The sequence below is a fragment of the Chanos chanos genome, chromosome 3 (genome assembly GCF_902362185.1).
Source record: "Chanos chanos chromosome 3, fChaCha1.1, whole genome shotgun sequence".
NCBI classification, from domain to species: Eukaryota; Metazoa; Chordata; class Actinopteri; order Gonorynchiformes; family Chanidae; genus Chanos; species Chanos chanos.
In genome coordinates, this window is record NC_044497.1 from 11,767,757 (window position 1) to 11,780,626 (window position 12,870).

Consider the following 12,870-nt stretch of genomic DNA (forward strand, 5'->3'; position numbering starts at 1 on the left):
GGGAAAAGGATGTACCACTGCTGTTCGATGGTAATTACCTTCGCCAGTCTTCAATCCCCATTAACTGACAACGAAACAGGACAGCTTTGTTCCTTATGCACCACTTAGTATTAAAAGCCTAAATGCACCGGTACGGCTGTCAGAGCCTTGCAGGGTGGTATACTGCCTGAATAGTCACTACTGACTCAGTGATGTCATCAGATAACAGAGAGTCGGTTGGTTGTCCACCCACATGATACTCATTCAGAGAGGGAGATGGCTTGGAGTCAGCCACTTCTCTGAAGTGTCCTTCACACAAGTCATTTTCTCATTAGGAGAAGCTGCAATTACGCTGATCGGTCTCTTGGGTATTAAGCCTTACAGCTTATTGCATTCTAGTTTCTATTCAACCATCACAGCTTTATACATAAAACAAAAAAACTGAACCTCTTTTATGCTAATTCCAGACCTCAGTAATGGCACCTAAAAGTTACAGAGAACCGGATGCTAAATGGTTTCACCCGGGCATCAGTTATGTTCATTTAAATGACAAAGAACCAGAGATAAAAAGAGTAGAGACTCACCTCGGCCAGCCCCCCCCCCCCCCCCCCCCCCCGGCCATACACAGAGATTATGATAAACTCTTATTGGCTTTTTGTGGAGATGATTCACAAGGCCTTGACTGATGAGGAGCATTTGATTGCATTTGGTCTTTATGTGCAGACAAAGCATTGACGTCACAGTTGGGGTCCAGTAAGAGGCGGGGTGGCCTATCTCACAGAGAGAATGGAGGAGGTGAGTCAATCCTCCCTCGCATCTAAAACAACATGCCTGTCTCCTGAAAAGCCCTAATGCCACACAACAACAGGGCAGGGAGCGCAGGCTGCCGGCAGAGCCAACGACGGCACTTTGGAGAAAATCCTGCCATAGCCTCAGTATAAATAATGAATGCAGTGGGGTTTTTTTGTGTGTTTGTTTGTTTGTTTCATTTTTTAAAATTTATCTCAGGTTGTTTTAGGGTTACTTTAACGACAAGCATTAAAGCATAAGATGAAGTTGACTATATATGATTGCATCTCCTGATGCTTGTGCATCAACATCCAGTAGGACAATACAGTGAAATGTGAAGCCGGAGAGCTCAGGCAGAAAGAGTGTAGTATATCAAAGCTACAGTCAATTTCTGTTGTCTTGACACTCGTTTCAGGTTGCTCTGCTGTTTGAGACTTAATAGAACTACAATGCTGAACTACAACATAGTGACATTTTGCAGCAACTGATCAACATGCTTCTCTTTGGCCTCTTGGAGAATGTGATTACAGAGGTAATGCTGATGGAAGAACTGGAGTGTATCCAAGCACAGAAAGCACTGAGTATCATTGTGGTACCAATAACACTTACTTGCTCCTGTATGCATAGGGCTTGACCAGACTGTCTCCTTTAAAAGACATAACCAAAAATAATCTAGTTTGGTTTATTTTATGCAAATTTACCCACTATGAAATTATGTTACTGAAGAGACGCTACAAATAAAATGCAGCAGTTTAAATCGAACCTATTAATGCCGAAATGCTGAAGAAACTCTAAATACATTAAATTAGGTATGCACACACAAACAAACACACACACGCGCGCACACACACACATACACACACAAACAACCAAACAAACATTTATCTGTGTTTTGAGAAAACATGTTACGTTTAGTTATCGCATGCAACTAAGGCTTTTGACCAAAAATATCAGGGACATAAAATTATGGTGGAAAGTTTGGTATGTTGAAATAGTCTTGCAACATACAACCTTTGCTAAATGTCTTATTTTCAAATTCAGTACCGTGGTCAGCTCCGCAGGGCGACTCCCTCAAACGATGCTCATTGCCCCAAAAGAGGCTCTTCCAATTTTAAATTAATTATAGTGCATGTTCAACGCAATTTGAAAACACAATCTAATACAGTACAAACGCTTTGAAATATGCAATCATAACTCGCTCTCCCACATTTCCACTACAATCTTGAAGTCATCAGATATATGACATTTCCAATTTGTAAGGTTGTATGAGTGAACCGCGTCCATGTCCACCGCGTCATAGAAAAACTTTTTTCACCAATGACACTCCTTAAATCGGGGGTTGCATTTGCTAAAGCTGTAATATCAGCCAAGAGAGCGCTAAAAACGATTAATTTACCCCAGGAGAAGGGTTTCTGCTTACAAAGAAACCTAAAATCTCGCTACCTACATCAGACGCATTTTTTTCAGTTGAGGCATCTATTTCAGATATTTGTTAAACTTATTCAGCAACGCCTTTTACAGTTTTGTTGCGGTATTGTTAGACACTGACTTTTCCTTTGGGAGAAGGTACATAAAACTTACCCGTGTACTCCCAAAGGCTCAATAGTGTGCGCTGTTTTTATCCATCTTTAACCCAAGAAAGGTAACCATCCAGGCAGAGCCAATGCAGACGGTGTGAGGCATAACGCGGAGACGTGCTGAATTATTCAAAGGTTTCCTCCATATGATCAGAGCAGAATTAATTATTTAACGCCATGTCTCCCATTCAACAGCTGCTTACGTCAGAGCTCCTCTGACGGTGTTCAGGCGGTGCAGTTCCCAAGTACACTGCAGGATACTTCAGACGGAGCTCAGAACGGAGAGATCTCTTCAAAGGATCACACATAATGAGGCACAACAGAGACTGCGCTACTGGAAAGGGTGGCAAAGCAGTTAAGTTTGAATCCCTGAGCAAAAGGCAAAACTAGAGTTTTAATCAGGATTTGAAAGAGAAACTTCAACCATTCCTGTTTTATTTCTCAGGTGCTGCTAGATGTATGGGTGAAATGCCTCAATTTTCCCCATATCAGAGAGGAGAAGTCGATTAGTACATGAACATAGACCTTGATGAGGCTTAGACGTTTTATTTTTGTTTTAATATTGGTTTGTATTTTTTTTAGAATGTTGGGCAGTTCTGTCTATGCTGACAACATTTTTAAACGTACCAGTGTGACTTCACATATGAATGAGGTAGCATAATACACTTGTGTGCAATTTGAAATAATTGGATCAGTCCTTTACAGCCTGCTAAAATGTAAGATGCATTCTCCAGACCAAGTCAGGCAAAATGAGAACACAGTTTGCTTTATTACAGAAGATGAATTGAGATTATGGTGCCCAATTCATTTTTAATTACCCTCCTTCCCTCTCAACTCCAGCACTTGAAGCTCAAGCGGATCTCATGTTCTGCTCAAAACACAAAATGTTGCTATGGTGACTGAGTGTCAGCACATACCACTAGTGCTAGCATCTGATGTTTGGGGTCAAACTCTTAGCACTGCAGTAAACAGGTGGTCTATTCACTATACTAGAACAAGTACAACATTGATTAGAGACAGACATTCTAAAGGTCAAACATCTCTCCTTTGACAGAGCACATTAATCATTAAAGGTCACACATTTAAATTTTAGATGAAATTTTAGTTTAGCCCCTAATACCTCGATACATTTCTCCGACATATTTTCTTGGTCCACTCACTTAAAATGTTTATGTATTTATGAAAGGTTTGGAACTATCCTCTGTAAAAAATATTTACCCTGAATACAAAATTCATGAACAGCTTCTTATGAACTGATTGTTTTTTTAACTCTCAGTAGAAAAAAAAAATTCTTTGATACATTTTGATTTAAATGAAAATGGAAATACCCAGAGTATTGCCGTCAAAGAGGCAATTTACTCTAAAGAGACAGGACATCTAACTATTAGTGAGATTAACTGGGTGAGACCAGACAGAATGATAAAATGCCTATGTACCCAAGGGCAAATTTAACACTATTTTGACGTGGTGTGCTATAAATCATCTAGGCAAAACAACTTTATTTAAATTCATGACTGCATTTAACCATTGGACTGAAATTATTCACAACTGCAAGGTTCTGAGGAGAAGGGGATAAAGAATCACCAAAGAGCAGTGTTTAATGAACAACAACTAGCCTCTGAAGTCTCCCACCTCTTCAGTATTATGACTCTCATCTGACTATTACAGTCACTAATAGTATTTAAATGGTGCAGAGAACCAGCTTCATGGTATGAAATCTACAACTGTAGGCTTAGTAATAGAAAATGTTTTGGATAGACAGGTGATACATACTGAGGCATGCTTTCAAAACCTTTTGCATCAATATTCTTTTAATGAGGAGAAAGCTATAGGTCACAAATATAATGCACAGAATGTTACATGCATCGCTTGTCTAAAGCAGAGCATGATTAAATCTAATTGTTCAAAGATTTTACTCTCAGCTATAGCATCATGTGCAAATAGAGGGGTATTTTAAACGCAAATGAAACATATCTTGTTTTATCCATTCCTTATATTTTGTACATCTTTCACTTCATCATACCAGCCAAACGAAGCCTTTCACATCGGTCAAGCTACATGGCATGTCATTCTTGGTGTCTAACCTTTTAAAACAAGATGAGTCACATCAGGCTGAGAAATTGTACATAGCCGTTTTCATTGCCATTTCATAGATGGGAACACATTTAATATGTCACTTGGTTTATGAGAAAGGGTGTGAGGATGAATAGATCGTATTTAAAAAGATCAATAAAATGAAGCTTGTTTGAAAGTTTTGCAAGACGGCCTTAATTGGAACCATGCAGGAGTAAAAACAGTTCAGACAAATGTCAGCCTTGCTCTAGCTTCATCTTTTCAGTGGAACCCAGACAGCAAGATCTACTGTAAAGGTCTGTTATTAAGACTGGATTGTTTCTGTAGTAACAATGGCTCATCCCAGGTGGATCTAGATCTGTATAAACAAGAGTGAGTGATTGTTACTATGGTTACAATCCAGGTTCATCAACTTTTCAGGGTGTTACATAAGCAACATTATGACATGTGCAGCTTTTGTAAGAAAATTTTACAAAGGGTCATTGATTCAATCTCAGAGGTGTAAGTAATTTCATAGTTAGTTTAACCTCCATTTAACTACATCATTTACACACAGCTTAATGGAACCAAAGACATTTTTTTCCTCTATGGCAATGTGACAGCCGTGCCTTTGGAAGATCAGTGCTGTGCCAAATTGACAATCCCAAAGGTACATGGAGAACAAAGCCCGCGGTGGAAAACCATAAAGGAGGCACAGCTGGTTGCTCATTGTTGAGGGTTATGGGAAACTCATTAGGTGCAAGATAAAAACTAGGAATCTGGAGAAAGGAAGAGTGAGAGTGTTGCTGTGAGAAGCTCTAGGTGAACATCCCTTCTCTGTTTGCCGCTTGAAACGAGCACTGCCAGCCAAGCGGACCGGAAAGGGAGAGTGCAGAGGCCAGTGCAGGTGCAAATCTTTTCCTGGCTCAACAGATTGTTGCTGAGCTACTGAAGGAGGTGGCCACCGCTAGCTGAGAGAACCAAGGTCATTTCCCAAGCCAAATATTCTGAATTGAGCAGTGCTCCTTCCCTCTGATTCTTTACCAGACTGCCCCTACACAGAGCAACTTCACGTCAGTTACCCGTTCCACTGGTCCTATCGCTCAAGCAAGTGTGTTTTTTCAGTTGGTTTTTAAAACAAAGCACCCCTTCCGGGATCAGAATGGCTCCCTGGCTCACGTGTCCTTTCCACACCACGGCAGGCGTGTGTAGACACAGACCACACTCAGTTGGCAGAAGGAACACAGTTATTGTTCAGTATGCTCCAGTAAGACTGGGCCAAGCTACCAGACCACATTCTGATATCCAGCACACAGACAGACCTTTGAAGTCCACAATTTATGTTATTTTGATTTGGTGCCCACAGCTCAAATCGGGGCATCTGATGAGACCAAACAGTTTTTAAGAGGAATTTGAAAACAATAAAAGCAGAGGAATTGAAGTCACTTGTAAGTGAACAGAAAGCCCTTCGCAAAATACCAGAACCACTACTCGCTATTCTTTATGGAGAAAGACTTGATTATAAGAGAAGAAAATAAATGACTGAAAATGAGAGAAATTGAGGCTACAGGAGGGAATGATAGTATGAGAATGCCCAGAATGCTGCAAACCAACATAGATGTGGACGAGGAGAATGTGAAGTGAAAACACTGAGAAAGGCTGGAGAAACAACAGGATCTTCTACAGCAGTAGCTCTCAACTCCAGTCCTGAGGGCCCTCTGTCCTGCACGCTTTTGTTTTAACTCTTCATTATCAAAGTTATTTGAGCTAATCAAGGGCTTGATGATTAATTTATCAGTGAAATCAGGTGTGTCAGTCCTGAGCTCAGAGGAGATAAAAGAAAGATGTGCAGGACAGGGGGGCCCTCAGGACTGGAGTTGAGAACCACTGTTCTACAGAATATAATCGCCCAATAAACCTTATCTCATCTGCTCTCCAGACTGCGGAGCTTCACCTCTTTAACTCCTCCCTAGGCTCATCTCAGTTATCTCTTACAGATGTAGTCAGGGTCCGAGTGACACCAATGCTTCTCAGCTCTGCAGAGGAGCTGTCTTCTCGATATTACAAAGGAGATACGAAGAACCAGCTTTCCTCCCTCTGGCATCTACATTAAATAATTTCATTCAGCTTGTCAAATAGTAAGCAAAGCTTTCCAAGTTGAAGCAGGTTAAATTGGGGCAAGCTTAGAACAAAAATATGTAACCATATGGGTTCTCTGGACAGGAGATTGGACCCGCTGTTTTGGACCACATCTACGTTTGCCAGAGCCCTCTTCGCTCTGTTTTGAAACTATGGCCCCATAGAGGGAGGTCTCTGTGTTTTGAAATAAATGTTTTTGTTGAGACACTTTCAGTTTCACAAATCCCCCTCATTCCTGTTAAGTCACAAGCTTTAACCCTCTGGAACAACGAGCTATTTCAAATTTTGCCAGAAGAATAAAATCTCTGCTAGATCATTTTTTTGTTATTGAAATGATTATGGTGAAAACTGTAGCACCCCCTGAATAGCCCTGTTTTATCTTTAACAGATGGAAGTGTGAGACTCACTCATATGAGTGTATCAGTTTGATCCAACAAAAACTACTAAAAGCATACTCTCATATTTTGCTCTCATATCTGCCCTGAGAACAAAAACACCAACGCTCTGTCATGTTTAAGAACAAGAACCTTTCTCTAGCCATCTGGCTTTACCAGAATATGCTGCAAGAGTAAAAATATTTGACAAGAGTATGCAAATATGCTGTACTTTAATCATCCTTTATCTGGATCATCCAAGTTATAATCTCTACTGACATCTGCTGGACTCCCAAATTTAGCAATCCAGTGTCCTAAAGCGTGGAATTATGTGCCTTTCAGCACAAATGTATCCCTGATCATTAAATTGGTAATTATATAAGGTTTATGTACCATGCAGCTGACAAATACTTAAAAGAAAAGAAAACAACAACAACAACAACAAAATAAATAGACATCAAACAGCAAAAGTTACCAAACAGCAGGCCCAGTACTCTGTTAAACATTCTCAGTATCATTGTTTACTGACGGCATTCATTCTCTTTGGCTAAGTTAATCAAGAAGGCTGTATCTACAACACTTAAATGAAATGGGGCAGTCAAAGGTCACAGTGGTCGTCCTTTGAACTTTATTTACTCTTATTTACTCAGTGTACAGTACCTTGAGAGACACTTCAAACAATTGATTCTTAACTCATTTCAAAGATAGCACTAAGACAGCATCTAAGAAAACAAGCAATTAAGTCCTCATTAACTTCATGTTTCATTACATTTAATAATTGTGTCCATTGTTCCTGCAATTCTCCAGGCCAACAATTTTACAGGCAAAATTGTACAAATGTTTGGTAAAAACATTTTTGGTAAAAGTGCCATACGTAATAATAATTATTTGTGTATACTTCATGATATGACCATTGCAGAAAACAAATTTAGTCAGGTAATTAGACACAGTAAATTAGTTGCTTGGTAAAAAAAATTAGCATACAAAGAAAATGATCTTCTACTACAGATGTTCTACTGGAGATCAACCCACTGTATCAGTTTCTGCGCCTTGACATTTAAGCTGAAGATCTAAGGGGCCCACAGGAAAAGTGCAACCATAACTGCATTGATTGCACTCGGGTGTTGTCCTTTTGTGTTACCAGCAAGAGATTTCTGGGTCATCTTTATGATGCAGCAATAAAGTATTGGATCTATCATCCATATTCTTCTGTTTGTTTGTCCAGAATGGGGACAGGGTGCAAGGTTTCTAAGGATCCTTCATTACAATAAGTTTCTCCTGACGCACTGCGAGACACAGAATTGCAACCGTGTTCAGGAGAAAAAGCAGATGAAGTCTGTAAGCAAAAACTCTCTCTGTACTTGCTTAGATACGTCAAAGTAGCAGTGTGCCTCCGGCTTCGATTCTTGTGTGTGTGGATTCCGCTTCGAAAGCTTGCAAAGGAAGACAATGAAGTCTTAGCAAAGTCGTTATCTGCTTTAAGTGTTCCACTCTTGTGAATAGTTGTGCTTTCTGAGGAAAAAAGGGGGCACCTTTTGCACATGGAGCATGCATGGTGGAGAGATGAAAAGCTGTTAACTTTGTGCTGACATTGTACCCGCTTTAAAATGATCTCCTCGCAGCAGTGGCTGTTTGACTGTATGGGAGAGACCACCCTGGTTACATTTTGCATATGGTTGCAGAGAGAAATGGAAGAGGACTTAGATTGACAGTCAATGCAGGCAAAAGTCTTGCAGTGATAAACAGAACTAGGCCTTGATGGAGAATTTGTTTGGGAAGTTGAGCGTCCTGGAACACATGTCCGCTCTGTTTTTTTGTGCTCAGTAGGGCTCTGTGGGGCATAAAGTGGACTCTGAAGAGCCACTGCATGTAGTGGGCTTGGATATCGATATACCTCTGACCCTCGGAGACCTGGCAGATCAGACCGGTAACTGGGTTCCAAAACCACCTGGGGTTGCAGTATGTCAGATACATCTGGCCAACAGGAATCAGGGTAAAGTTCAGCCACAGAAATGAAACCATCCTGAGGAATGATGTCCTCTCCCCAAGAACCTGAAATACCAGCTCTCCTCTGACGCCCACGCCCCTCATTCTGTAGCAAGACGGGGTGCTGTCGTTGTTTACCTTTACCTTCAGATGATCCCTCTTCTTCAGTATAACTATGGTTACAGAGAGAGGAAAACGAGAGTGAGAGAGAGCTAACTGCATCATCAGCACCACTACTACCACTGCCGTAGATGCCACCAAATGTGTTCTCACAAAAAACAGAATTGGGCCTATACTGGCTCTTGTCCTGAGAGGGGCCAGGCTTTTTCTTCCTGCTTTGTTCAATCTGGCAGTCATGCTGTTGCAGGTTCTGAGATGAGAGAACAGAGTAAGATCCCTCTGAATTTTTCACATCAGTGACAACTTCCTCAGAGGCACAGCGTTTGAGTTTCATCTTAAAAGAGCTTTCTTCAACCCAGTACTGATACCGTCCTTGTAGAAGCTTCGCTAAGGGTCCTCTTTCTTCAGAATGGTCTGAGCTTGTTCCATCCCTTTCCAAGGCTGTCTCTACCATCCATCTATGCCTGGATTTCAGGACTTCAAGCTCCAGGAGACCAGCTAAAGAGGCACGGAAACGATCCCTTACACGCTCCCTCTTTGTCCCACTTGAAAACTTTGTATCACTTTCTGATATCTGCCTGGCATTTTCTGACATCTCCAAAACCTTTTGATGTTGCCTGGTGAAGTGAAAAGAGGAGCTTTTAGTCTGTTTCAGAAATGACAGGAGAGTATTTATAACCTAGGGGCCCTATGTTAATGACACCCGTTCTTTGGTTGAATTGCATACCAAAGCAATCATGATCATCATCTGTGCTGAAGCCATTACTGATAAGATTTTCACTAACCTTTGACCAAGTATCAGGTGATGGACATGATTAAGAGACAAGATACAAACTTAAAGCAGTATGAGCGAGACCCTATGACTTACAGTTAGCACCTACTAATAGATATTAAACACAACACCACCTCCAATTTAATACTCCAGCATGCATCTGGTTTCTTAAAACTGATGCTACTAACTTGTCTCTTATGTCATCTGACATAAGCACTTTGATATTTTCTTTTCAACGATAGCACTTTTCAGGAGCAACTAATTACTGTACAGGCCTAGGCTAGTAGACTGTATTAAAGAACTTCATGTAATGACAACTCTGTAATTTCAAAGCAATTTTGCCATTTTTTCAAATCAACAAATTTATTTTCAGGTACGATTAGGCATCTTTGGTTATTTAATTTCGCCTAGTAGTTATGTTTCCAAACAGATATGACGACTTCTATAAAATGGCGGCAAAAACTGGTCGAAGAAATTGTTGTAGTCATAACTTAAAAGGGTGGTGTAGATATCATGGAAGGCACACATGCAATGAATAACCAACAGTAATTTCTACTGCCTTTACTTGAGTCGAAATGGTAAATACTGGACTTTCCACTGGAATTCTTTTGTAGCCTACAGTTAAAAATATCGTCGGGCCATATTTGGCGAGCAGTAAAACTTTCCTGGCCAACCGCCCCAAAGCCCCTGCACATCTACGTCATTTCCTCTTCTAACCCTCCTTTTCCATCATGGCACCGGTATGTACAGAGCTCTCTACCGGCATTTCATGAAATATGTGCTATTTGCGCATGGATTTGATACAGCCACATATATCTGAGACATATTTGTTTAAAATAAATTGTTACCTATAATTTGTCGTGTAAACTTTGTGATTTTCTTGGGCGAAATGGCAAATTTAGCTCAACACTCAGTAGCTTGGGCACGTTAGCTTGTAAGCTAAAGGAACACGTGTCCAATACAGTCAAATTGGTTCTTAAAAATTTGTCTGAAAACTTGCTTATCGCTACAAGGAGCACGTTTACTTTGAGATCATTTGTAACCTACCCATGGATTTTGTGTCAAATTCCCGGTGCAAATTTCTTAATTACCGACATAATAAATGAAAGGCTGTCTTTTTGGCGAGTCCCACTTATGATTGGAGTGCCACTTTGGCTAAATGTCTGAATATCTCGAAATGTGTGTATATTTCTTGTAAAACATGAATTTGATTAAGGTTCATAGCCGCAGATGTGCAGTTGTGTTTTATACCAGTTAAAAAGTTTCGTTTAATTACATGCGCACAAACGAACAATAATGATTCACACACAAACATTTGTTAGAAATAACACGTGTTAGATTTCTCAGCAAAATAGATTGACCGTGTTTGTTTTCATGTAGAAAAAGCAGACTCTCGTCAAAAAGAGCAAAAAGGGAACCTCGTGGACCTTTACCCTTGACTGCACTCATCCGGTTGAGGATGGTATTCTGGACCCAGCGAATTTTGTAAGTTTGTTGTCTATGCAAATCTTCATTTAAATGTAGTATTAATTATGTCTGTTGTCACGTGAATGTATGAGGACATGAATTTATCAGGGCAAAATGACCTAAAGGAACTGTATTGATTAAATTTGCATTCAAACTAGGGTGCCCTTCCCTAGTTCAGAGCCTAGGGTTCTCTTCCCTAGTGTGGTCATTGTGTTCTGTCACTAACAGGAGACATTCCTCAAGGAGAAGGTGAAGGTTAATGGCAAAACAGGCAATCTGGGAAATGTAGTGCAGATCGTTCGGCAGAAGAACAAGATCAGTGTCACATCACAGAGACAGTTCTCCAAAAGGTGATCCATATACATTACATACACACACACACACACACACACATATATTTACATATATATATATATAAAATAACCTGTGATCTCTTCAGCGACATTACTTTTAAATCAGGAATACTACGACTTTAGGAAGTACAGCAGATGTTTCAAAAAGGTTCCCACCTTTCTTTCTCAGATATCTGAAGTACCTCACAAAGAAGTACCTGAAGAAGAATAACCTGCGTGACTGGTTGAGGGTTGTGGCTTCTGACAAGGAGAGCTATGAACTGCGCTACTTCCAGATCAGTCAGGATGATGAAGAGTCAGAGACTGACGAGTGAACTTGTAGTCTGCGAGGGGTGTGATGGGTGTATCAGGTCTTGCATCCATGGTTACGTCTTCTGTCGTATGCAGCTTGATGACTTGAAATAAATGTGTACACCCAAATTTTGATTTTCAGTGTCTGTTATTATTATTTAAGCTATTGAGGCATCGTTTAAATTTCATCAAACATCAAGTTCATGTGCCTGACTTTAGTTTACATAGTAACCACAATGGAAAAACTGAACGGATTGTGCAGTTTAAACTCATGTAAACTCTAACTCATGTCCAGCTTTGTTTTGTCTACTAAGAAACAGGTGAGTGTATAAATGATCCAATAAAAGCAACATTTTTTTTGATGGGATTTGTTTTTAATGACTTAATGAAACTCTGACATTAACATGTCCAGTTAGGTTCACCTAGTAACTTTATGCAGTTGTCAAGTTCTAATTTACTGTATATCCCTTTTAGAAGTTAGGGAAGCTATAGTTTAAAGCATGTTTAAGGAACTTAAGTGTGAGACTTCTCTTTTACAGTTGACAGTGACACTGCAAAAATATCTCTGAAAAGGTTTTAAGCACCTATATCATACAAATATATATGGTGTGTTTCATTTGAAGTATGTTGTTTCCGGTGGAACAAAAGAGCTGTTGCATTAGGCCATAGAGTCCATTTTGCACAGTTGCATATGGACCCACACTTGGCTCCAGACACATACATACTCAAAAGCACAGTGTTGGTGCATTGGTGGAACACCATTACAGTTCTGTTTTTGCGCATCGGGTAGGGCGGGGTGGAGTTCTGCTTAGCATGTAGACACTACAGCTGATTCCTTTATACAGAATCTTGTAGATCTTTAGTACAAGCCCATGAATCAGCAGAGGCAAAACAGTCCCATAATGTTAAAGATCTATATATTTGACCATAGCAAATGAGTAAAGTTCTCAGTTTCAGTCCAATTTTACACC

General features: G+C 40.2%; 1 protein-coding gene across 1 annotated transcript; it reads left to right on the forward strand.

Moving 5' to 3' along the window:
• Positions 1-10,507: 10,507 nt before the first annotated feature.
• On the forward strand, positions 10,508-12,028 carry rpl22l1 (ribosomal protein L22-like 1). Its single transcript, XM_030768520.1, has 4 exons — positions 10,508-10,528; positions 11,169-11,273; positions 11,484-11,605; positions 11,778-12,028. Exons 1-4 carry the CDS (start codon positions 10,520-10,522, stop codon positions 11,920-11,922), a joined length of 381 nt encoding a protein of 126 aa, XP_030624380.1. The 5' UTR covers positions 10,508-10,519; the 3' UTR covers positions 11,923-12,028.
• Positions 12,029-12,870: the final 842 nt, after the last annotated feature.